This window comes from Sphaerodactylus townsendi, linkage group LG06 (genome assembly GCF_021028975.2).
Source record: "Sphaerodactylus townsendi isolate TG3544 linkage group LG06, MPM_Stown_v2.3, whole genome shotgun sequence".
Classification (NCBI taxonomy): domain Eukaryota; kingdom Metazoa; phylum Chordata; class Lepidosauria; order Squamata; family Sphaerodactylidae; genus Sphaerodactylus; species Sphaerodactylus townsendi.
This window is the reverse complement of record NC_059430.1, coordinates 4,773,987-4,797,152: the sequence shown is the minus strand read 5'-3', so window position 1 is coordinate 4,797,152 and position 23,166 is coordinate 4,773,987. Positions and strand designations below refer to the sequence as shown.

At 47.8% G+C, this 23,166-nt stretch overlaps 1 protein-coding gene across 1 annotated transcript; it reads left to right on the top strand.

The window, feature by feature from the left end:
• The first annotated feature begins 1,632 nt into the window (after window positions 1-1,632).
• Window positions 1,633-8,009, top strand: LOC125435938 (snaclec coagulation factor IX/factor X-binding protein subunit B-like). Its single transcript, XM_048502465.1, has 5 exons — window positions 1,633-1,944; window positions 3,433-3,679; window positions 3,974-4,105; window positions 4,909-5,032; window positions 7,759-8,009. The coding sequence occupies exons 2-5, from the start codon at window positions 3,446-3,448 to the stop codon at window positions 7,833-7,835; spliced, it is 567 nt and encodes a 188-aa protein (XP_048358422.1). The 5' UTR covers window positions 1,633-1,944; window positions 3,433-3,445; the 3' UTR covers window positions 7,836-8,009.
• The last annotated feature ends 15,157 nt before the right edge of the window (window positions 8,010-23,166 follow it).

The following is a 23,166-nucleotide window of genomic DNA, read 5'->3' as shown; positions in this document are numbered from 1 at the left end:
TATAATGTGTACATTGCATTATATTGTATATTGCATTACATGGCGTATATTGCATTACATAGAATGTATATACACATTCTCATTCCACTTTTGATTGTATTGACCACAAGCAGCTCTGGGAAGCACTGAGAGAGGTAGGAGTGCTTATAAACCTAATCGAATTGACCAAATCACTCTCTGACAACCAAGAAGCCGCAGTGCGAACCAGGTATGGGGACACACAGACTGATTCAAGGTCAAAAAGGATACTAGACAAGGATGCCTCCTCTCTCCTTTTCTGTGCAACCTCTATGCAGAAGTGATTGTGAGGAAGCTGGACTTAAATATTGGGGTGAAAATTGGTGGAAGAACCATCAGCAACCTGACGTATGCAGATGATACAACCCCAATGGCTGAGAGTGAGAAGGATTTGAAGAAACTGGTAGCGAAACTAGAAAACAAAAAACAAAAAGATGGGACCTCACCTAAACATCAAAAAGACCAAGATCATGACCACTGCCAACAAAGAAGTCCATGTTAAAATCAACAACCTAGAAATAAAAGTGGTTGACAGCTTCATTTCCCTTGGATCCCACGCCCATCTTAATGGCGGCTCGACAAGTGATGCTTAGCCCTTCGGCGCACAGCCGTGGTGAGTATGGACCAACTATGGAAGTGCAAAGATGTCTGAATCATCACCAAACAAAGACTGGTAACAGCCATCACGTTCCCAATCATGACATTTCGTTGTGAGACATGGATACTGTCAAAAACAGTTAGAAGAAAAGTGGACATCTTTGAGCTGTGATGTTGGAGAAGACTGTAATGTTGGAGAAGACAAATCCCATGGAAAGCTAGAGTCACCAACAGAGCTGTCCTGGAGCATATTAACCCAGAGATGTCCCTGGAGGGCACAATCACTGGACAGAAGCTGACCTACTTCAGACAGGTAAGAAACAAACAGAAAAAGAACCATGAGTCCTGAGGAATAGATATTTTCCAAAAGGGTAGCTGGGAGTTGTGCCCACTGACTGAGCGTACCATCGGTTCTGTGGAAAGCCTCATCACCGGCCAAAGTCAATACATGCATCCAGTCCCGGCATGGTTCACACGGGCAGTTTGGTCTTTTGACCATTTCAACAGTTCTGCAGAAAAGCCAGCGTGTCCAGCATCCATTCTTGGCCCTGTTCTGCAGGGTGATTTTGCAAACTCACCAGGTGACCACTGGCCAAAACTGACCCCTCCCTCCCGCAACTCGCAGCAGCTCTGCAGCGCTGAACTCCTGGAGGTGGTGGCTACTGACTTCTGGCCAAAGCATTGCCTGAATCTAGCCAGGGGTCTGCAACCTGCAGCTCTCCAGATGTTCATGGACTACAATTCCCACCATCCCCTGCCAATTGGCCATAGTGGCAGGGGCTGATGGGAATTGTAGTCCATGAACATCTGGAGAGCCGCAGGTTGCAGACCCCTGATAGACCCAGCCCTAAAGCTACAAATATGGGTCATACATTCGATGTGGTTCATGATGTGGTCCTCTGGGATGCCTGGGGGAGGTCCCTACAGATGAAGCCACGGAAGGACCAGGGTGGGTTTGGGATTCTGCTCAGTAGAGGGGCTGCTACAGTCTCCGGGTCAACAGGCAGCAGAGTTCTCAGTGGGAGTCAAACGGGCATTCAGCCAAGTCCTCCTGCTCTGTTATCTCGCTGTCTGTCTCAGATGACCACAGGATGGATCTGCCCCTGACCCTGGTGTGAGGGAGTTCAGCATTGTGAGTTCCTGGCTCATCTTTATTTGTTTTCTGGGGAATTTGGTCCCTGGGTTTGGCATCTGATGCTGTTCCCTCCTTGACCTTTCCAGCAGAGGTCTTGCAAACATCAGGGTGCATAAATGCCAGAGGACATTCACAGCTTTCTCAGATTGCTCTCCACTGGACAGAGGGACCAGAGTTTGCAATTGGACATACAGGTGAGTCCTCGATCTTTCTCTGTCGTTCTCCGTGGGAAATAGGTTGAGCTCTTAATGGAGCACGGAAATGTCATTTGTAGTGCAGCTCAAACTCTGAGCTGGATGGGAGAGCAGGGGAGATTTATTTTATTTTATTTGCAGTGGTAGGGATAAGAGAAGAGATACTTCAGGTTACTGCCTAAGGGATTCCTTCATTTGTGCTAGTTTATTGTATTCTGTTCATAGAGGACTGAGGTGCAGAGAATGTCTTCCGTTAGAGATGGCCTGGGGGTATTGCAACTGGAATCAGGACGTCAAGGGCTGGGTCCCTCTGTAGTTCCCGGAAGTATTGGAGGTCCGAGGAGGTCATTGCAATCTCCGCATAGGGAGCAAGACCCTTTCTTAAGGCCAGATCTGTTCTTTGAGAAACTTCGTCATAATTATTTGCATCCCTGAAGTTTGTATTCCTGAGGCACAGAAGAGGCCCCGTGAGACGCAAGAGAGCTTTGCGATGCCAAGTTCTTCTCCAGCCCAGCCTGAAGAGCTCCCTGCCTGTTCCTTCTTCACAATCAGAGCAGTGGATGCCCCTTACCAGCAACAGTGACAGTCTGTTCCCAAGCTGCCAATTTCAACTTGGTTATTTTCGTTTTCCTCCTGTTTTTCTCCCCGTATTTTCTTGTGTGGTTTCCTGTTTTTTTCTGCTGAGTCCTTTTCTCTCTCCTAGGTAGCTTCTGTTGCTTTTGCATAGTTTTTATCACAACTCTTCTGCCTCGCCCTCCTCTCAGCGGTCTACTCGAGGGAGAATATTGATGAGGCCGCAGCAACAGAATGCTTGAGCCGGGTTTGAGCTCTTGTGGCTTTCAGGGGTTCATTTTGAAAGTTTTCAAGTACCTGGGTTGTTTAACTTTTTAAAACTTTAAGATACCTGTTTCTTTCAGAGTTTGAAGATCCCTGATGTTGCCCCTCCTCCCCGATCTCCTCGCCACCCCCCCCCCAGCCATGAACTTTCATCTGCCTCCAGACATTTGGGGGATGAGGAGAGGGAAACCCTCAGCTAGGTCTCTCTCGCTCCTTTCTCCTACCTTGTGAAGCCCACGTTTACAAGACATGGCGTCCAGGCCTCCTCTCCCCTGCCTAGGGTAGCATTTTCACGTGGATGATCTTACACTCTGCCTTGCTTCTACTTTCCCCCAGCCAGGTACTTGGTAACTACACTTCCCAGAGTCCCTTGCACTTGGGGGGAAGTTGAAGCCATGTTCAAGTCCCTTGGTTGGGGAAGGAGGAATGGCCAATGCAGGAGAAACATCTCTTGTTCCCACCCCATGAACCCATGAAACTGTGCTTCTGGTTGTCCTCTGCAAGGAGGGGGATGCTGGGATGGATGGACCACTGGTTTGGTGGTGGTCTTCTTCTTGTTTTCTGCAGTCCAGAACCAAAAGGGAGGACCTGCAGCGTCATTTCCAACCAAGATGCTTCCTGTGAATTTCAATCTGAATGCTCCCTTCACAGGAGAAGGACCAAGATGGGACCCAGGACCCTTTGCGGCCTCTTCCTCTGCCATCTGATCTGGCTGTCCTGCGGCAGCCCTGTGGAGGTCGTGGAAGGGATTGCGCCCACCGACGGACCGGAAGACCTGAACTTCCTGAAAGCTGAATACATCCAAGTTCGGGATACATTGTGCAACAACGATTGGACCCCCTGGGGCTTTTACTGCTACAGGTACTTCGATGGCCCCAAGTCATTCAGTGATGCAGAGGTGAGACTCAATACTTTGCCAAACTTGCTTCCCTTTTATTTGCTTGCTTGTTTATTTATCTAAACCCCCTTCACCATCAAAGGGCTCAAGGGATATTAATGAGGCTGTAATGGGTGAAGCCCGCTCTAGCCAGAGGACAAGGCCAAAGTCCAGCTGGCATCCCTTCCCAGGAGGAGGAGTGCCCATGACACACTTGGTTCTCTCTCAGGCTCTGATGGCATCCGCTTACTGCCCCGTTCCTCTCAAGGGGATTTGGGAAGCCCCTCCATTTGCCAGGTTTTCTCTTTCCCGCAGGGCGAATGCCAGAGTTATAGTCGCTATGGCCACCTTTCGTCCATCCACAGCAGTGATCATAGGGCCTTCATTCATGGACTGGTCCAGAATCTTGAACAGTATGTGTGGATCGGATTGCAAACTTTGACTGGGGTGAGTTCAGAGCAGGTCTCCGCAACGGCCCCAGTCCCCTGTCCCTGTGCTTGAATTTTGCCCGTTCCACTAATCCATCACAGCTGCCTCCAACTCAGCAGACAACACTGAAGGCAGAACGGGAGCGACAGCCACGGGCACTGGCAGGCAGTCCACGTTTGTCAGAGGGAGTCCACATCCCGGCGCCCCCTCCCTCCCTCCCTCCTTCCCTCCCTGCATGTGTGCAGCTGACGCCTGACTTCATATCATATCAGCTCAGCCTGCTGGTGCCATGTACAAAACTCATACCCACTCAGCACCCCTGTGAGTGGCAACCTCCATGTTGGGAGTTCGATGAGGATTCATCGGCATGAATGTTGCCTGCGGCCTGTCCATTATGGGGTCTAGTGTGGCTCCCAGTGGGTGAAGCCCGCCCAGTACAGGTCTCCACCATCACTGACCAAGTGCAATGAGGAATGGCCAAGTGCAATGAGCTCTTCTCCCCCCACCTCCCTCTGCCAATAATTGAGTAGGGGGTTCTTTAGAGTGGGAGGATTCTGCAGGATCTCCCTCAGGCAGCCGGGGTGGGGGGGCCCCTGAGTGAGTATGTCGCAGTTCCCATCCCAGAACCTGAAGTCAGGGGCCACAGGGAAAACGGGATTCATGAGGCATATGGCCACCTCTGATCACCCTATGCATTTCCCCTGTAGTTTAGGGCCAGATTTGGGGCATATGGATGTCCCCCCATGCCTGGTGTGCCAGTCCAGTGGACTCTCTTGTAGCCCCACTGTTGTCTTCTGAGTGCTGTATTGTTCCCCCCTCAGTGCGATGGTTGGAGATGGACCAAGGGCAGCTCCTACAACCCACGAATCGCCTATTGGGCTCCAGGGCAGCCCCAAAACTGCCACACCTCCAATCACTCATGTGTGCAGCTGACGCCTGACTCAAGTAAGACCCTTGAATGTAGAGATCATAGAAATCACTGTCTCAGGCACTTCTTCAGTCTTCTCGAGGCCTTAATCCACTCTTGTTGTTTGCTTCTGCGCCCGCCCATCCATCCACCGCCAGTGACTTCATATCAAATGACAGCTTTCTTATTTCATAAGGCAATTTTCCCCTGGTTCACTTTTAATGCACAACAACAACACAATTGTGGCATTCTTCCTTCCCTGCCTCGGGCTGGGCCCGGTCAACCGTCCCACCTTCCCTTTCTGGGGTGATGTTCTCCCCGTCTGTGGCCCCGGTCTTAGGGGGCCATGAAAATGTCAAAGATTTTAGCCACAGGTTGCTGGTAGCCCTGGCCCCTGGGATCAAGCTTCCTGTACTGCAGAGTCTCCCCTTTCCCAGCAGCCTGGCCCCAGCCTTTCTCTCCCCCCTCACCTGTAGCGCTCGGCCAGGGGGCTGCCACTTCCAATGCCTTTCCTCCCTCTACAACTTTCCACCAAGTCTCTAGCTGTGTCGGCTCCTTGATCCACCCTTTCTCTGTGGCTATGTCTTTCCCCTTGCTTTCTGTCACCTCCCCCGTTCTTGCTCTCTTGGGGTCTTGTTTACTGCTTTCCCACTCTCGCCCTCCGTTGTCCGCACCTTTGTTCTCCTCTGCTCACTCTCACCTCCACCCTCTCCAACTCCTTCCCTCCTCTCGGAGCCTCACTCGCCTGCCACGCCCCCTTTAAATAGGCCTGCATGGCCTTCTGGGGCGTCCCGCAGTTGCGGCGAGGTCCTGGCTGCCTCGTGCCCCGCATTGCCCCACCCTCCTTGCAAAAATCTTGGCCTCCCAATCCGTTCACCTCTGCCCCGCCCCCTTGACAATCGGCTGGCCTTCGCCTCCGGAGGCCTCCAGGCCACCCCCGGACAGCAATATTACAGCCTTTACAGATTGTTAATGGACTGTGTGCTTCTCCTTTCATCACCAATTTTACCTTTGAAAATACTATGCGAAATAGATTTTCCATTTTCCTTCGAATTCTTGATTCATTCTGGATGGGTTCACACCAGAGGCGAAGCTCCGAGGGGACGGTGGGGGGTGCTGTGTGCAACGCACCGGTCATGTGTCCCTGTGGGGGTGTGATGAGGCCATTCTGGGGAGGATGGGGTTGGACTTTGGCATGGCAGGGGTGGAAGAAGTGTTGTTGCGTATTCTCTTGCTTTGTTTTCTCCAGTTCTCTAAGCTCGGACAATCTTCTGCTTTCCGTTTTGTTGCAAATGCTGTTCTGGCAAATGTGGCTAAGTATCCAAAGTTTCCTGAGATATTCTCTGGCAACCTGCCTCCTTCTTGGCTTCCATAGCAAATTTAATTTTTAATATTTTATTTTAAAAAATCATTCTGCATGTATCTCTTTTCAGAAGGATATGTTGTCATCAAAGCTTTGCATCCATTCACTGATATAGTTCCTTTTACTGATATATCCATTTACTGATATCGTTCTTCATCTTCTTTGTTATGGGGTTTCACATTCATCATCATCATCATCATCATCATCATCATCATCAATTTAATTTGTACCCCACACTATTCCCAAAGGGCTCAGGGCACCTAACAACATAAGAAAATAAAATCCATTTTAACATGATGACTAGTAAATACATAAGACTAAAATAAAGTCAAATTTCAGATGGTGACTTAACACTACAAACCTAACAATATACTAATAGTAATAACAGCAGCACTATTATAATACACAACAACATACATCAAACTAGATCTAGATTATCAAATACATCAACAGCTAAAACAGTATATTAATGGTACAGTAATAACAGCATAGTCATCAGCATATCAGAAGATCAATATATAAGCAATACCAAATAGTAATATACCAATACATGCAGTGAAACTTTACATATTCGTGCTAATAAGCATTATTTATGCTGCCAAATGTCCTTTTCAAATTCTGTCAATCCTCTTACACCTGTTCTTGCTGAGCTGATATTCCTTTCTTCACCTGGAAAGTATTTGGAAATATAGTAGCCACTGTATCTTTCTGCCATCATCTGTTATTTTTTATCTGGATTTAATTTCTTCTTGATAGGTTAAACTTTGATAGGTTAGAAAATCTTGTTTCTGTCTTAATAAGCCTCTATAGGTGACATATTGTTGATATTGTGTATACACTCTGATTTTTAGCACTTGGTTTTCTAATGGTGCAAGGTAATTTTATTCATAGTGCGTTGTGTGTTTACTGTGTTCTTTTTTTCCTCAAACTTTGTAATCTGTCTTGGATCTCAGCAGGGCAAGCAAAGTATAAATGAAATAAGGAAATGAATACATTGTTCTATTGCCTTGAAGGAAAGTCTGAAACCAACCAAATCGGACTCTAGTCCTTGGAGGGCCAGCTGCAACTCAGCGATCTGGAAGAAACCTCCACTATGTTCTTACTTCCATTGTTTTAGATGGGTCGGATCAGAAATGGCCCGGTCTTGTAGATGGCGGTTGGTGATTTCAAGTTCTTCTTCCAGGGAGGCATTTGTGTAGCTCCATTCATTCTCCCCTCTTCCAGAGGATTGACAAGAGTCAGTGGGTTGTGTGAAACATGGAATCGTTGAAACTGAGATGCTGAGGGAAAACTCAGGCACCCAGACAAATATGCAGGGTCTGTTCTTCCAGAGAAGCTGTTGCTACCAGAGAACAACCAGGATTTTTCCTTGGACTGACTCACTTCTCTTTCTTTTTACAGAATTATTAAGCTGGGCAGATGGAGATTGTAAGATCACGACTGGATACATTTGCGAAATTCCTGTGCATTCATCCTGAAAGGGACAATCATCTTTGGGGAGGGGGGTCTCAGAAATCAGGAGCTCGAGACCATCCCGATTATACCCTCGCCCCCAGAATCCCATTGATTCTCTGCCCAATGCACTCTTTACTGTCCTTTGCTTGTCTATGTTGTTTTACTTGATCCATATTAAATTCCTACTGATTTGTGCATCTGGTGACTTCGTACTTCTGTCTCCTTGTGAGAAACGGGTCAATGATAATAAGGGTGCCCTTTGAGAGGAACATGGGTTCCCTGTTGCAGCTGAGAGACCCCTCCGTAGCAGACCTAGTTTCAGATCTCAGTTTGTCGCTGCCTGTTTACACGCTTGTGGTCTCCTTCACATTAAGAGTACATTCCCTTTGGGCTGGGTTCTCCATAACGTTCATGTTTTCCCCTTTCTCAAACTCACAAAGCCTCAGATCAGAGAATCTCCACGGCTTTCGAAACCTTTGGAAGTGCAAGTTTTCCTCTCGCTTCATGGGGAAAAAAGCAAAGCAAGACAGCATGCATTTGGGTTGCATTTGACTTTCTTGCTTTTTCCCACCTTCCCCACTCATTCAACAGCAGTTTGGGGCAGCAATTCAGGGCAATTGGAAGAGCTTTCTATCGCTGAGGCAATAGACTAGCAAAATAAAGCTAGACGCAAGACAGTGGACACACACACACTCACATACAAGAACAAGCACACAAAGACAGCAGAGAGCAACCTCCCCATCTGGAAGTTGCACAGAGAGAATGGGTGGGTAAAATGGCTGATTGGCTCCCATCCCCAGGTATATCGAGCTGCTCAGATCAGCTGGAAGTCATACCGGACATGGCTGTGGAATGTGCTGCTCTGTTGCGAGCTTGTGCAGGTGTGTCTCCTTTGGGGCACTGTACCTTTAAGGTTGGGACGAAGCCATTGTCTAAGGTACAGAACAGTCAATGCTCCAGCAATCCCTGTCTTGACATCCATGCATATGCCTTTTCCTAGTTGCTACTGTTCCGTCATCCTCCGGGGAACTATACCTGCCGTAGTATCCCTGTGAACTGGGATCTCGTGCTTGCTGGAGGCCAGGTGTTAACAGTTATGTAGCCACAGTTTCTCCCACTAATTGCAGTTGAGAGAAGAAATTGTGGGACCTGGTTTGTTTAATGGGAGTGGCCAAAAATAGGAAAGCAGCTATGCCTCCAGCCCACCGGCCTCAGCTTCCATACACTGACAGGGGCCAGTAGGCCCAGAAGAAATCAAAAAGGACTCCCAGACCCTGCAATGCACTGGATCCGTTCACAAGTAGCACAAAAGACAAGTCAACCAAGAGGGATGTAGAATCATCAAAGCAGGACACACAGATACAAAATACAACCTTAAAGAACACAGCTTAAACTTGGAACCAAAGAGGAAATGAAACTCTTTTACTGTTTGTCTGAGGCCTTTGGGAAGTCTCTCCCTTCTACAGCTAGGGCTGTGCTGGCTCTCTGTGGTGATGTCCCCATGACTCTTCACCTTCTTTGGGTTGAAGATCTCTGGAGGTTCCTCAGAAAGTCACCTTGTCCTCTGCCCTGTAACCCTGTCACCAGAAAGACCTGTGTAGAAGAAGGGGGCCTGTTTCTAGGACAGTCACTCTAGTAATCCCCTCTGTGGAGAAACTTTGAGAAAAGCCCTCCAAAAAGAAAACCAGAGCTCACTCAGCCCTTTCTGACCCAGTCCTCTTCACTGCTTCTCCTCTCTGCTGCTTCCAGAGACTGATGGAAGGGGGTGGAAGATGCTCCCTTAGATGGGACCACTTCCTTAGCTGGTGAACAGATATCCTCTCGCACTGAGGATACCCCTCAGGGAGGTGCAGGGGCACCTTGTAGTAGGCAATTCAATCATTAGGAAGGTAGAGAGTTGGGTTTGTGAGAGGCATGATGACCACATGGTGACTTGCCTGCCTGGTGTGAAGGTTGTGGATGTCACACTTCATCTAGGTAGGATGTTAGACAGTGCTGGGGTGGAGTCAGCTGTTGTGGTCCACATTGGCACCAACGCAATTGGGAAATGTACCCTGTAATTTCTGGAAGCTAAATTTAGGCTGCTAGATAACAGGTTGAAGTCCAGAAAAAGATTAAAACAGAAAAATCTTGGATTATTAAAGATTGGGTGCTTAGAAATACTGATTGTATTAAAGAACTAAAGGAGGAAATGAGACAATTCTGGACAACAAACAAGAACTCTATTGGAAATAAAGGTGTCATTTGGGATTCACATAAGGCCACAATGCGAGGCTACATCACAAGTACTGCAATTAAGAAAAATAGACAGAAAAGAGAAAAAGGGGACTAATTGAAAAAGAATTAGTTGAATTAGAAAAACAGTTAGTTAAGAAAGGAAGCAAGAAAAGAGCTATTCAGAACAGAATACAAAACTATAAAGATCAACTAACCTTAATGACAACAGGTGAAGTAACAAAGAACGCTATTAATTTTAATAGTAAGTGTCAGCTTTATGGAAACAAACCAGGTAAATGGCTAGCTAAGAAAATTTTAAAAAGGGCAGAAAATAGATTGATAACTCAAATTTCAAAGAATGCTAGAATAGTGAGCAAATAAGAAAGATAGTGAGAGAATATTATGAAACCCTCTATAAGGAAGAGAAAGTTGAAAGGGAAGAAATTATAGAATATTTCAGTAAAAACTCCCTATTTAAGATTCACCCAGAAGATCTTGATGTTCTAAACAAGGAAATCACAAAAGATGAAGTTAAAAAAACTGTTTTGAAACTCAAAAATAAATCTCCAGGGTCAGATGGCATTACGGCAATATATTATAAATCCTCTATAGATGAATTGTTAGATTCCCTTACCGTAATTATAAACGAAGTATTTGAAGGAATTTCAATACCTCCATCCTGGCAACAGGTCAATATTTCCTTGATACCTAAAGTAAAAGAGAACACCCCAGAAGCAAAAGATTTTAGGCCAATTTCCTTGCTCAATATCGACTATAAAATCTACACAACAATACTGAGTGAAAGACTAAAAAACATATTAAATAAATATATTAATTTAGATCAATCAGATTTCCTTCCTGGAAGGATAATGAGTAAGAATGTAAGAACCATGATCAATGTAATCGAAATGGGTAAACAAAAAACACAATCCCCAGTAGCGATCGTTTGCTTTGATGCAGAGAAGGCTTTCGATCACGTTAACTGGGATTTTTTGTTAAACACACTAAAGCAAACCGGGATTACAGGAAACTTTTTCGAGGGGATAAAAACCATATATACTCAGGGACGTAGGTATAGATTTTTATGGGGGAGTTCAGGGGTGGGGCCACACCCCCACCCTCCCCTAGGGCATGGCCACGCCTCCCCAAGTCCCGCCCCTGGCCTAGCGCTTATAAAAGCTGCTCTCCTAGGTCGGGGATGGCAGACTCCCCTGCCCTGCCCTCCCCTGCCCCTCCCTTCTGGGCAGAGGCATAGAGGGAAAATGGAGCCTGGTGCAAAATCTGAGTTTTGTGCCCCCCCGGGCAGCCTCTGTGATGCTGGAATCCATCCCCAAACAGCATCACTTTCAATGGTGTTTAAACTAGAGAACCCAAATTCTCCTTTTAAATGCACCTTAAAGGGAGAATCTGGCGTCCCTAGTTAAACAACATTGAAAGTGATGCTGTTTTGGGGTGGATTATCCCCCACCCTGAAACAGCATCACTTTCAATGTGGCGTAGTGGTTAAGAGAAGAAGAAGAAGAAGAAGAAGAGTTTGGATTTATATCCCCCCTTTCTCTCCTGCAGGAGACTCAAAGGGGCTCACAATCTCCTTGCCCTTCCCCCCTCACAACAAACACCCTGTGAGGTGGGTGGGGCTGAGAGAGCTCCCAGAAGCTGTGACTAGCCCAAGGTCACCCAGCTGGTGTGTGTGGGAGTGCACAGGCTAATCTGAATTCCCCAGAGAAGCCTCCACAACTCAAGCAGCAGAGCTGGGAATCAAACCCGGTTCCTCCAGATCAGAGTGCACCTGCTCTTAGCCACTGCTCTTAGCCACTACGCCACTGCTGCAGGTGCATTCTAATCTGGAGGAACCGGGTTTGATTCCCTGCTCTGCCACTTGAGCTGTTGAGGCTTATCTGGGGAATTCAGATTAGCCTGTGCACTCCCACACATGCCAGCTGGGTGGCCTTGGGCTAGTCACAGCTTTTCGGAGCTCTCTCAGCCTCACAGGGTGTTTGTTGTGAGGGAGCAAGGGCAAGGAGATTGTGAGCCCCTTTGAGTCTCCTACAGGAGAGAAAGGGGGGATATAAATCCAGACTCTTCTTCTTCTTCTAAACTGAAGACCTCAGATTCTCCCTTTAAATCTATGCCAAAGGGGTTGGATTTAAAAGGAGAATCAGGGGAAATTTGGGGGGTGCCTGCTGTCAGGGGTGCAATTGTTAAGCTAGCAGCACCAAACTTTCAGGGTATCTTTAGGAGTCTCTCCTAATGATACCACCCAGGTTTGGTGAAGTTTGGTTTAGAGGGTCCAAAGTTATAGACCCTCAAAAGTGTAGCCCCCATCTCTTATTAGCTCCCATTGGAAACAATGGGGGATGGGGGCACCCCTTTTGGTAGTCCATAGCTTTGGACCCCCTGGACTAAACTTCACAAAACCTGGGTAGTATCAATAAGATACTCTGCTGATAGTACATCCCAGGTTTGGTGAAGTTTGGTTCAGGATGTCCAAAGTTATGGACCCTCAAAGATGTAGCCTTCATCTTCGATTAGCTCCCATTGGAAACAATGGAGGATGGATCACCCCCTTTGGGAGTCCATAGCTTTGGACCCCCTGGACCAAACTTCACAAAACCTGGGTGGTATCAGTAAGAGACTTTCCTGATGATACCTGCCAGGTTTGGCAAAGTTTGGTTCAGGGTGTCCAAAGTTATGGGCCCTCAAATGTGTATCCCCCATCTTCTATTAGTTCCCATTGGAAACAATGGAGTATGGGGGCAGCCCCTTTGGGAGTCCATAACTTTAAACCCCCTGAACCAAATCTCACCAAACCTGGGTAGTATCATTGGGAGAGTCCCCCAAACAATCCCTGAAAGTTTGGTGCTGCTAGCCCAAACGATGCACCCCCTGCAGGTCACAAACCTAAAAAGCACTGAAATGTTTTAAAAACCCACAAACGGGTGGGCGGAGCTTCTGACATGAATGGGGGGTTCAAACCTGAGAAACCCCCCCTTACCTACGTCCATGTATATGCTAAACAAGAAGCTATAATTAAGATAAATAATAAATAGAACATTTTCAAATTTGCAGAGGAACAAGGCAAGGATGCCCCCTGTCCCCACTATTATTCATTTTAACTTTAGAACCCCTCATAAGAATAAACACAGACCAGAAAATAAGAGGATTAAGCTATAAGGGGTCCAATTATAAAATACAGGCTTATGCAGATGATATTGCCTGTATTTTAGAACACCCATTAGAAAGTATAGAACACCTGATGGAACTAATTAAACAATACGAAAAAGTTTCTGGATTCAAATGAAATAATGAGAAAACCAAAATACTTGCTCAAAATATGGATAAAGTGAAGATTAAAAAATTGGAACAAAAAACACAATTTAAGATAGGGAAAAATTAAGTATTTAGGAATAGTAATGGAAAATAATAATAATAATAAGCTAATTAGTAACAATTATAATCTGGCCTGGACCTCTCCCTTTAACCTCTCCCTTTTGAGTAAAATTGCACTTAGATTTATGGAGGAGATGTCGATTTATGGCTACCAATCTTGATCCTCCTTGATCTGAGATTGCAAATGCCTTAACAGACCAGGTGATCAGGAGCAACAACCGCAGAAGGCCATTGCGTTCACATCCTACATGTGAGCTCCCAAAGGCACCTGGTGGGCCACTGCGAGTAGCAGAGGGCTGGACTAGATGGACTTTGGTCTGATCCAGCTGGCTTGTTCTTATGTTCTTATATTCTCATGTTCTTATGGTAAAGATGGTAGTATTACCAAAAATGATATTTTTATTCCAAAACTTACCATTAATTTCATCGAAAAATACTTTCAAAATTTGGGAAACAGATATTAGAAGATTTTTATGGGGAGGCAGGAAACCTAGGATAAAGTACAAAACACTAATAGAACAAAAAGAAAGGGGCGGCTTTGCATTGCCGGATTTACGCCTGTACCATGACGCGGCAGCCCTATCATGGGTAAAAACTTGGGTTAATTTAAAAGAACACAATATATTGAAAATTGAGGGCTATAAGATGCATAATGGCTGGCACAACTATCTTTGGCCTCTACAAACAAATAAGAAGTTAGGAGATAACCCCTTTAACCAGCATGTGATACGAAACGCATTATTGAAAACCTGGAATAAATACAAAACAATATTTTACATAAAGATTCCTAACTGGATCTCCAGGATGGAATCATTACAGATCCAAGACAGAAATAGTAGAATGAATTGGCCTACATATAAGGACATCCTTATCTCTTCCCAAAGTAATACAACAATGAAACAAAGAGATCAAATTCTATTTGAACAACACCCCTGTCATTGGTACACTTACACTCAACTAGTAAGCTGTTGGGAAAAAGATGAGAAAAGTTGGGGTATTAATAATAAACAAAAAAATCTAGATGTAATACTTCAAGGGAATAATAATAAAGTAATTAGAAAACTATATAAACGTTTATTATTACAAACAATTGAGACAGAAATTATTAAACCCTATATGGTTAAATGGGCCCAAAATAACAGAGATATAATACTATATTCCACATGGGAAAGATTTTGGGGGAGCATTTACAAACACTCCTTCAACACAGATATTAGAGAACACATGATATTAGAGAACATATGATATTAGAGAACACATGATATTAGAGAACACAAGAGAAGTCTCTGGAACCAGCAGAGAGGAGTAGCAGTGGAGAAGAGAACTGGGCCAGAAAGTAGCAGTGGATGTAGTCGGCCCACGTGGTCAGCACAATAACGAGACGAGACGCGGAGATAACATCTGGTGGAGATCGCCAGCAGCGGGAGCGCGGAGGTCCGTGTTCCTAGCGAATCTCCCGCGTGCTGGTTCCTGGCACCTTTTATTATGATTCTATCGGGGGCGTGTAGAGGGGAGGAACGGAGAGGGTTCCGGGAGAGCGGGAGGTCGGGAGATCATCATGTGATGCATGATCTCACCTGGCTACGTGCGGAGAGGAGCGTAAGCGTCTGAGCCTAATCCTCACCTGGGGGCAAAACCATTGTTCCTGCGCCCGGTGACTGAGCCAGACAGTTCATGACCCGTGACTCATAGGGGGATGAGGAGTGGGGGTGCGGTGCGACCAGAAGGCTGTAGGAGCGTAGGTGTTCCAGCGCTTCGACCACGGTGCTGCTGGGTCAGCGGTGCATTACTACATCTCCTCCTTTTTTACATTTTAGAAGGGAGGCCGAAATGCTGAGGGGCGATTTAGGGGGACGCTTGTCCCCTCCGCTGTTTGGTCGAGTTGACCGAGCTGCGTGTGCAACATTAGAACGTGGTTGCGGGGCAGGGGAAAGCCGAGGGGCTTCTTACACACGTTACAATATTAGATACACATTGAACAAAACAAGATCCGACGACGAGGCATACAATCAAACCAATGCAGAACTGTACAATAGCACTTAACCATCCTCCCGGTAGCCAGCTCCAGAGGGCTGACCACCAGTGGGGCAATACGTCATATTTCAGATTGGATACAACTTCTTGAAGCTCACATACTTTCATATGAGTCAAATGGGAATTATCAGAGAGATTAAAACACATATTATGTACATTCTCACAACCTTGGTGATGCAATAACAATAAGTAACATAACTTCTAAAATCGAGGCACGCAATAACTTCAACGATCAGTTGGGTTACAGTATTCAAGAATTCCTTTGGAGGTCGGCTCCAAAGGGCATAAATGGGGCAAGGCATAAATGGAAACAATAAACATTGATAAACAATACATAAGCTAGATGATGCAAGCTACCAAAGCTACGGAGCAATGGCGTTAGTCCGTGGATTTCTCAAGAGCGTAGGGAGAGCTACTGATAGTCTTTAGCATTGCAGGTCCAGTGATTCTCACGAGCAAGGTTGTGAGAGAAGGCGTGTTCCAACAATATTCAAGCGGCTGAAAATAGCGGAGAGTTCCAAGGGTTAATCTATCAGGAATGTCCCTGGCTGCAATTCCAAGTTTCAGCCAGGGGGCGGCAGAGAGGGAGAGAGAATGGCGGCTGTAGATGAGGAGCAGCGACACACAGCGTCAACCTTTGAGCCATAGCTGGCCCAGGCTGCCATTCCCCTGGGGGGGGGCAGCGAGGGTTGCGATCTCCGTGGAAGAATGGGTGTACTGGTTCCAGAGAGGTCCCTTCCATCTTGGCCCAGGCTGGGGGGTGATCGGGCTCTCTCAACAGGGCGGCGGGGTCGGATCCTCCAGGGAGGCCCCTCCCATCTCCGGGATGGGGCTGGCCTGGCATGGCGAGCTGGACTCCTGTATGGAAGAGAAAACAAGCGGCCTTTTCCCCAGGGGTTTTGCGTGCTGGCTGAGTTCAGTTCTTATAGATGACAATGGAAAGCCCGAGCCCTGAGTGGGGGGAAGGCGGGCAATTTTGATAGAGAATAGAGAAGAGTACTTGGACATGGTCTGCTGGATGAGACCTTGATTGGGTCAATAGGGAACTACTCCCCTTTCTTCGTTTTGCTGGCCAAGCTTTCCTTAGGTGCAGTTGGCCCATTCCGACAACGATCACTTGCAACACGCAAGGCGTACACAAGGCAGAGAATTGCCCAAAGGCTTAGGAGTAGGGAGAGGTCACATCCAGGTCGGGTGTGGGTTTTTTGCAAAGCAACTTAAACAAATCACAATTATAGTCATATCGTAATATAGCATTCATAGGAAAGATTTAGAGAAAGATGCAAAGAAAACAGTTCCTGGGCTTGAGGTTTGATCACACGAGCAATTTGAGAGGGGTTTGCCAAAAAACCTTTTTCCAGATCCTAGATCTAGAGGTGGGGTCCGTCAGCCCATTAGAGAGAAGGAGGGTGCAGAAAAGAAGGCGGGGAAAGGGTTTGAAGTCAGCTCTACCTTCCCTCCTGTAAGGAGACTTTGGCCGGTTTGAGCTCGCTTCCTACCTTCACAGCGGAGGCTGTGTAAGATAGGTGTGGCTGAGAGACCCCCCCCCTGGCACTGTGGCTAGCCAGGGGGGGCTCAGCAGAAATTGTGGGAGCATGAAAATAATTCTGGCTTCAACATGTAAACTTCGCGTCCATGATGGCAGCAGTGTGAAGGCTCAGATGGGCCGAAGAGAAAAGAAAAGGTTCTCCAGGAAAGGTTTGAAGAAGAGGTTTTGAGGGGTTTAAACTAAGATGGAGGCTGACTTGAAGCAGGTCCCATCGGAGCATCCTAGGGAAGGTTGACACTTGCCATCAGGCTGGCGTCCCGTTTAAGGCTGATGCTGTAATGGGTGAAGCCTTTTCAAGGCATTGGCACACATAATCAAAAGGAGAAAAAAAACTTTTAATTGAAGCACAAGAGCATAGCTTAGAGAGCAATGGAAAAATCCCTTCCTTAACAGAGGGAAAGCTTTAGGGGTCTCTTGGAAAGGGCAAGAACATACAGGAACATATATAGGCATACAGAGCACATATATAGAGTAATGAGGAGGATTTGCAAACTCTGATTTGAGATCTTGCTCTCTGGATCTTGCAGGAGGCGGTTGCCCTTTGCAGGTTGTGATCCCAAGTTCTCTCCCTGAGGTAAGACTGACAATTTTGCTGCCAATCACTGGGAGCTTTTGAGCTTAGAGGAGCTTTGCACAGGTCTGTCAGAGGCCTCACGAATCTGATTTGATCACTTACAGCTGCTTGTGTAGTTCAGCGGGATTGTGGACTTTCTGCAGAGAATTTTGAAATCACGTGCCACTCTGTGGCACTAATTCGCGGGAAACATGGTGACTTTGGAAATAGAAGGGTGAGCAGGAATAGCATAGAGTATAGGCGTGGGGGGGGAGCAGAAGCAGCAGAGATTTAGATTAGCTGAACTTAGATCAGACTTCGGTGAAAGCATAAGGGGCAGGATGAGTCGGATGAACTTTGGTGCAGTTCCCTGCCGTGGATGTTTGTCCAATAACCTGGATGTGGATGGGTTCTCCCTGGTCGCGCGTGGAATTTCGATGACCCCTGGGATGATGAACAATCCCTGTTGCCAGCCCGGCAGAAAGCTTTTGGCAAGACCAGCCTAATGGGTCTCCGTGGGGATGGGATCACTATACTGAGCTGGAGCAGCCGAAGAATCTAGGTGGGGAAGAACTCCCGGGGAAAGGGTTTGAGATCACGAGGGCCTTGGTTCCGGGCTGGGGAGATGCCGGTGTCGCGGGCCTTCCCAGCAGGCTTTGGGAGCACCGGTCTTAGACCTCCTTGGGGTCTTAAGCGCCTCTGGGGAGACCCCCCCTCCCTTCAGGCTGTAGGCCCCGCCCGAGGAGCAGTCTACAGTCCATGCAGGAGGTGTCCCTGGCTTGTTGCACAGGTGAAACACTTTTCGTCCTCGAGACTGTCTCAGGGGCAGCGGAGAGGGCTGCAGCTAGAGAGGCTACAGCTTCGATAGGCGAAAAAGACCCGATGTCCTTGGCAAGCTTTGAAACATGTCACGGCCCAGTTCAGGGAGTTCCTACCTAAGCCTGTGACTGCTGCGGACACTCAGCGGAGGGCGTTCTCTTTGGGCTTAAGAGAGTTTCGCCCTGGGCCTCCCTCGCGTTGTCAACCTGCCTTTTTGAGAGCTTCCCTGGAGCCTGTTCACAAACTTCACGCATAGGAGCTCTTGGGGTTTTGCGGATGGTGGAGAAACTCTGGGTTGGCTGGCGGCATTGGGAACCTTGATAAACGCCTTGTAGAGGCACTCAGAGTAAGCGACCGTGAGGGTGGCCTCAGGCAGGCAGGGGCCTAATCTGATGCGTTGGGGTTGGTGAGAGAGGCATCCGAAGCCGTGCAAAGCTGCCAGCCTGGCCCGGGTGTAAGCGCCGCGCCGTAAAGAGGTGGCTACCCTGTTGAAGCACTGCTACTGGCCGAACTGGCTTTCCCAGATCACAAATTGTGCAGGGCTCAGGAGCATCGCGGAAGGTGGTTTTCCAGTGCGTCGGAACCATTAAGTGATTCCTACATAGCGATTGCCTCCAGCATGCCTCTCCGGCGGGGCTAGTGGTTCCCTACCGTCCCGCGTAACTGCGGAGGTTCGGTGAGGATATTAGCAAGCTCAAGGGCGGGTACTCGGAGCAACCTCGCCCGAACTATGCCATCCCTCCTCCTCGGTATCTGTGCTTGAAGTGGGCCGGGGGGCACAATCGCGGGGATATCAGCATCGTCTTCGATCCAGGGTTTCCCTTCTTTTACCCAGATTGTGACCTAATGCGCTCTGCTCAGGGTTGTTGAAAACCAGCGCCATTGCGCGATGGCGCTTCAGCCCAGTCGCGGTAACCCGGAGGAAAATGAGAAGAAGCCCCCGAGGAGCAAAGGGAGAGGCGGCTGGAGCTGAGCGAGGGAGAAGGTGAAGGAAGCCCGGAGAGCAAGGCAAGGGGCAGAAAAGGAGGACAGAGCGTCCAATTTAGTGGATAGAGAAAATCTCGGGGTGAAATTGAAGGTGAAAGATGTCCGGCGAAGGAGGCGGCTGACCTACAGCAAAGGGAGCCATAAGGTCTGCAGGCTGATGGCCTGACATAACATTGTCTCTCCCGTCAGTAGCAGTTGACACCCGGCCGAAGGAGCTCTGTGCGAAGAAGTCTCGCCCGATGTTTTCCCAATCCTTAAGATTCCAATGTCCCCCCCCCCTCGAGGTACCATGGACATTGAGAGCTGTCAATCTCCTCAACCAATTCTAAGCAGCTCCCCTCTCTTTATGGAGACCCTGCAGCATTTCGCTAATGCGCTTTTAGTTGGATTAGCGTGCTTGTCATAAGCCCTGCTTTTGCAAGGCTCCCCCATACTCCACCCGGTGTTCCGTCCGGACCGAGAGAGTGTCTAGAGGGCCTTGAGTCTCTGGATCGCGCGCCGATCCAGAGGGACAGAAGCGATGCAAAGCGGTGGGTCCCTGGATCGCGCCGATCCAAGCCGGACTTAGAACACGGTACATGACCCCTTTCCCAAGGCGACAGTGAGCAGGGTGGAGGTTCGAGGATTCCGGGTTTCGGCACCAAGCTTGTGAAGTTACATTGCGTGGTCCAGCACAATAATACTTGAAGGCGAGGCGGAGATAACATCTGGTGGAGAATGCGCCAGCAGCAGAATGAGGCCTTGGAGGAGTCCGTGTTCCTAGCCCGAATCTCCAGCGTGCTACGGTTCCTGGCACCTTTTATTATGATTCTATCGAAGTGCGTGTAGGGGAGCGACGGAGAGGGTTCGGAGGAAGGCCGGGAGGTCGGAGGAAGATCATCGCTGTGATGCATGATCTCCTGCACCTGGCTTCGATGCGAAGGAGAGGAGCGTAAGCGTCTGAGCCTAATCCTCACCTGGGGGCAAAACCATTGTTCCTGCGCCCGGTGACTGAGCCAGACAGTTCATGACCCGTGACTCATAGGGGGATGAGGAGTGGGGGTGCGGTGCGACCAGAAGGCCGTAGGAGCGTAGGTGTTCCAGCGCTCGACCACGGTGCTGCTGGGTCAGCGGTGCATTACTACAAGTGGAGAAGAAAACTGGGCCAGAAAGAGCAGAGTGAGCTCTGGTGTTCATTTTGGAGGGCTTTTCTCAAAGCCACATCTTTTAAAACAGTGTATTTTAACAGGGGTTTGCAGGGGTTATCTCTTTTTCTCCTTGTAAGGCTGCTGAGAGGTGGGGCTTAACAGGGCTTAACAGAAGTTATCTCTTGTTCCTCTTTGTCCTGGGCTGCTGAGAGGTGGAGCTCCTGAGAGGTGAGTCAGTCAGTCTTTAGTTCAGACTCTGGAGCCAGCAGCGATTTTGTTTTTAAATAAATAAGGACATTTCCTGAGTGATAATAGGTACAGATAGCTCCTGGGGGGGGGGGCACTGACTAAAAGTTAATATTTAAATATCTAAACAAAATCAGACATGAAGGCAGGAAGCCAGCAGGGGGATGGGGGCTTTCCAGTGTTTTGCACTGAGTGTCACATGTATGACTATCTGCCACTAGGACAGAAGTTGTGGGTGTGCCCTCGCTGCAATGGCTCCTGGCACTCAAGGAACGTGTGCATTCTCTTGAAGCCAAGGTGGCAGACCTGGAGAAGCTGAAAGAGGCAGAGAGGGTGACAGACGAGGCTTTCAGGGACCTAACAGCCGGGTCCCACTCCCAAGGTGACATGTCTTCAGATGTCATGGACAATGAAGGTCTTGGCGACAGAGAGTGCCAGTCTGAGGTGGGGGAAGATGCTCCCCTAGATGGGACCCCTTCTTTTGCTGGTGGTCAGCTATCCTCTCGCACTGAGGATAACCCTCAGGGTGGTAGGGGGCTCCTCATAGTGGGTGATTTGATCATTAGAAATGTAGAGAGTTGGGTTTGTGAGAGGCGTGATGACCTCATGGTGACTTGCCTGCCTGCAGGTGCTTGAAAGGGTTATGACGGATGTCCGCGCTTCATCTAGACAAGAATGTTAGACAGTGCTGGGGGGTGGAGTCAGTAGTTGTGGTTCACATTGGCACCAGCTGACATTGCAGGAAATGTAGCCGGGGAGAGGGTTCTGGAAGCTAAATTTAAGGCTGCTAGGCTAACAGGTTGAAGTCCAGGTTGCCTCAAGGTGGAAATTCTCAGAAATGCCCCTACCTGTTCCTTGATGCAGAGGCCGAGCTAGGCAAAGCAGAGATACAGGGTCTCAATGCATGGAAGAGAAGTTAGTGTAAGGCAGAGGGTTTCAGATTTGTCAGGAATTGGGGAACCTTTGGGGACAAGGCAGACCTGTACAAACGGGACGGGCTTCATCTTAACCAAAGAGGAACCAGGCTGCTGGCGCTCAGCATTAAAAAGGTGGCAGAACAGCTTTTAAACTGAGCCCTGGGGGAAAGCTGACAGGAGCTGAGGTGACTTCAGTTCGGAATACAGTATCTATGGGGATGCAGACAGAGAGGGAGGATTTTCTAAATCAACCACATACAAGCAAGGAACATCGCAATGTGCATGTGACAAGGGATAGCATCAACAAAAGACTTGAGGGTAAAGCACATAAATCCCAGGTTAAGGACAGAGGCAGGGTATACAGGTGTCTCTATGCTAATAGTAGAAGCCTTCGACCTAAAATGGGGGAGGTGGAGTAAAGAGTTTTGAAGGAGGACTTTGATATAGTGGGCATTACAGAGAACTGGTGGAATGAGGAGAACCAGTGGGATGCTGTTATACCAGGCCACAAGTTCTATAGGAAGGATAGGACAGGGCACATTGGGGGTGGAGTTGCCCTTTACATAAAAGAGAGCATAGTGTCACATAAAATAGACAATGCAAGGGGAGCTGGTTCCCCTATAGAATCACTGTGGATATCAATACCAGGGGTGAAGGACAGTTTAATATTAGGGATATATTATCGTCCCCCTGACCAAAGTGCACAAGAGGATTCTGAGATGGGAAAAGAAATTAGAGAGGCCAACAAAAACAAAAATGTAGTGGTAATGGGTGATTTTAACTATCCCCATATAAACTGGAAAAATGCAAGTTCAGGGGAGAGGTGATCCTAGATCTAATTCTATGTGGGACCCAGGACCTGGTGCAGGAAGTCAGTGTTGTTGAGCAGATAGGGAACAGCGACCACAATGCTGTCAGATTCAGTATCTCTGCATGCGAGCAAGTGACAACGACTAATGTAGTTACATTCGCCTTCAGAAATGTCTCAAAGATGAGGGGGATAGTGCGGAGGAAGCTGAAATGGAAAATCAAGAGAGCCAAAACTGTCCAAGATGCTTGGAGGTTATTTAAAAACAAAGTAATAAAAGCTCAGCTGGAATGTGTTCCGCAGGTTAGGAAAGGCAGCACCCAGTCCAAAAGAAAGCTACCATGGTTAACAGGAGAGGTTGAGGAAATTATCAGAAAAAAGAAAATGTCATTTAGAAAATGGCAGTCCAGTTTTACTGATAAAGAATATGAGAGGGAACACAAATGGTGGCAAAAGAGAAGCAAGTTAGCTGTAAGGGAGGCAAAAAAAAATTATGAGGAACGCATGGCTGCGAACATCAAGACCAGCAACAAACAGTTCTTCAAGTATATCAAAAGTAGGAAGCCAGCTAGGAAAGCGGTAGGCTCGTTAGATGACAAAGGAACAAAGGGTGTGCTAAAAGATGACAGGGAGATTGCAGAGAAGCTGAATGAATTCTTTGCATCTGTCTTCACCCAAGAGGAGGTGAGGAAAATTCCTGAACCTGA

Excerpts from the sequence above, each read along its gene's own strand:
- LOC125435938 (XM_048502465.1), top strand. The coding sequence starts at position 3,446 with ATGGGACCCAGGACCCTTTGCGGCCTCTTCCTCTGCCATCTGATCTGG. Across the intron at positions 3,680-3,973 it reads AGTCATTCAGTGATGCAGAG|GGCGAATGCCAGAGTTATAG; the intron begins GTGAGACTCAAT and ends TCTTTCCCGCAG. Across the intron at positions 5,033-7,758 it reads GCAGCTGACGCCTGACTCAA|AATTATTAAGCTGGGCAGAT; the intron begins GTAAGACCCTTG and ends TTCTTTTTACAG.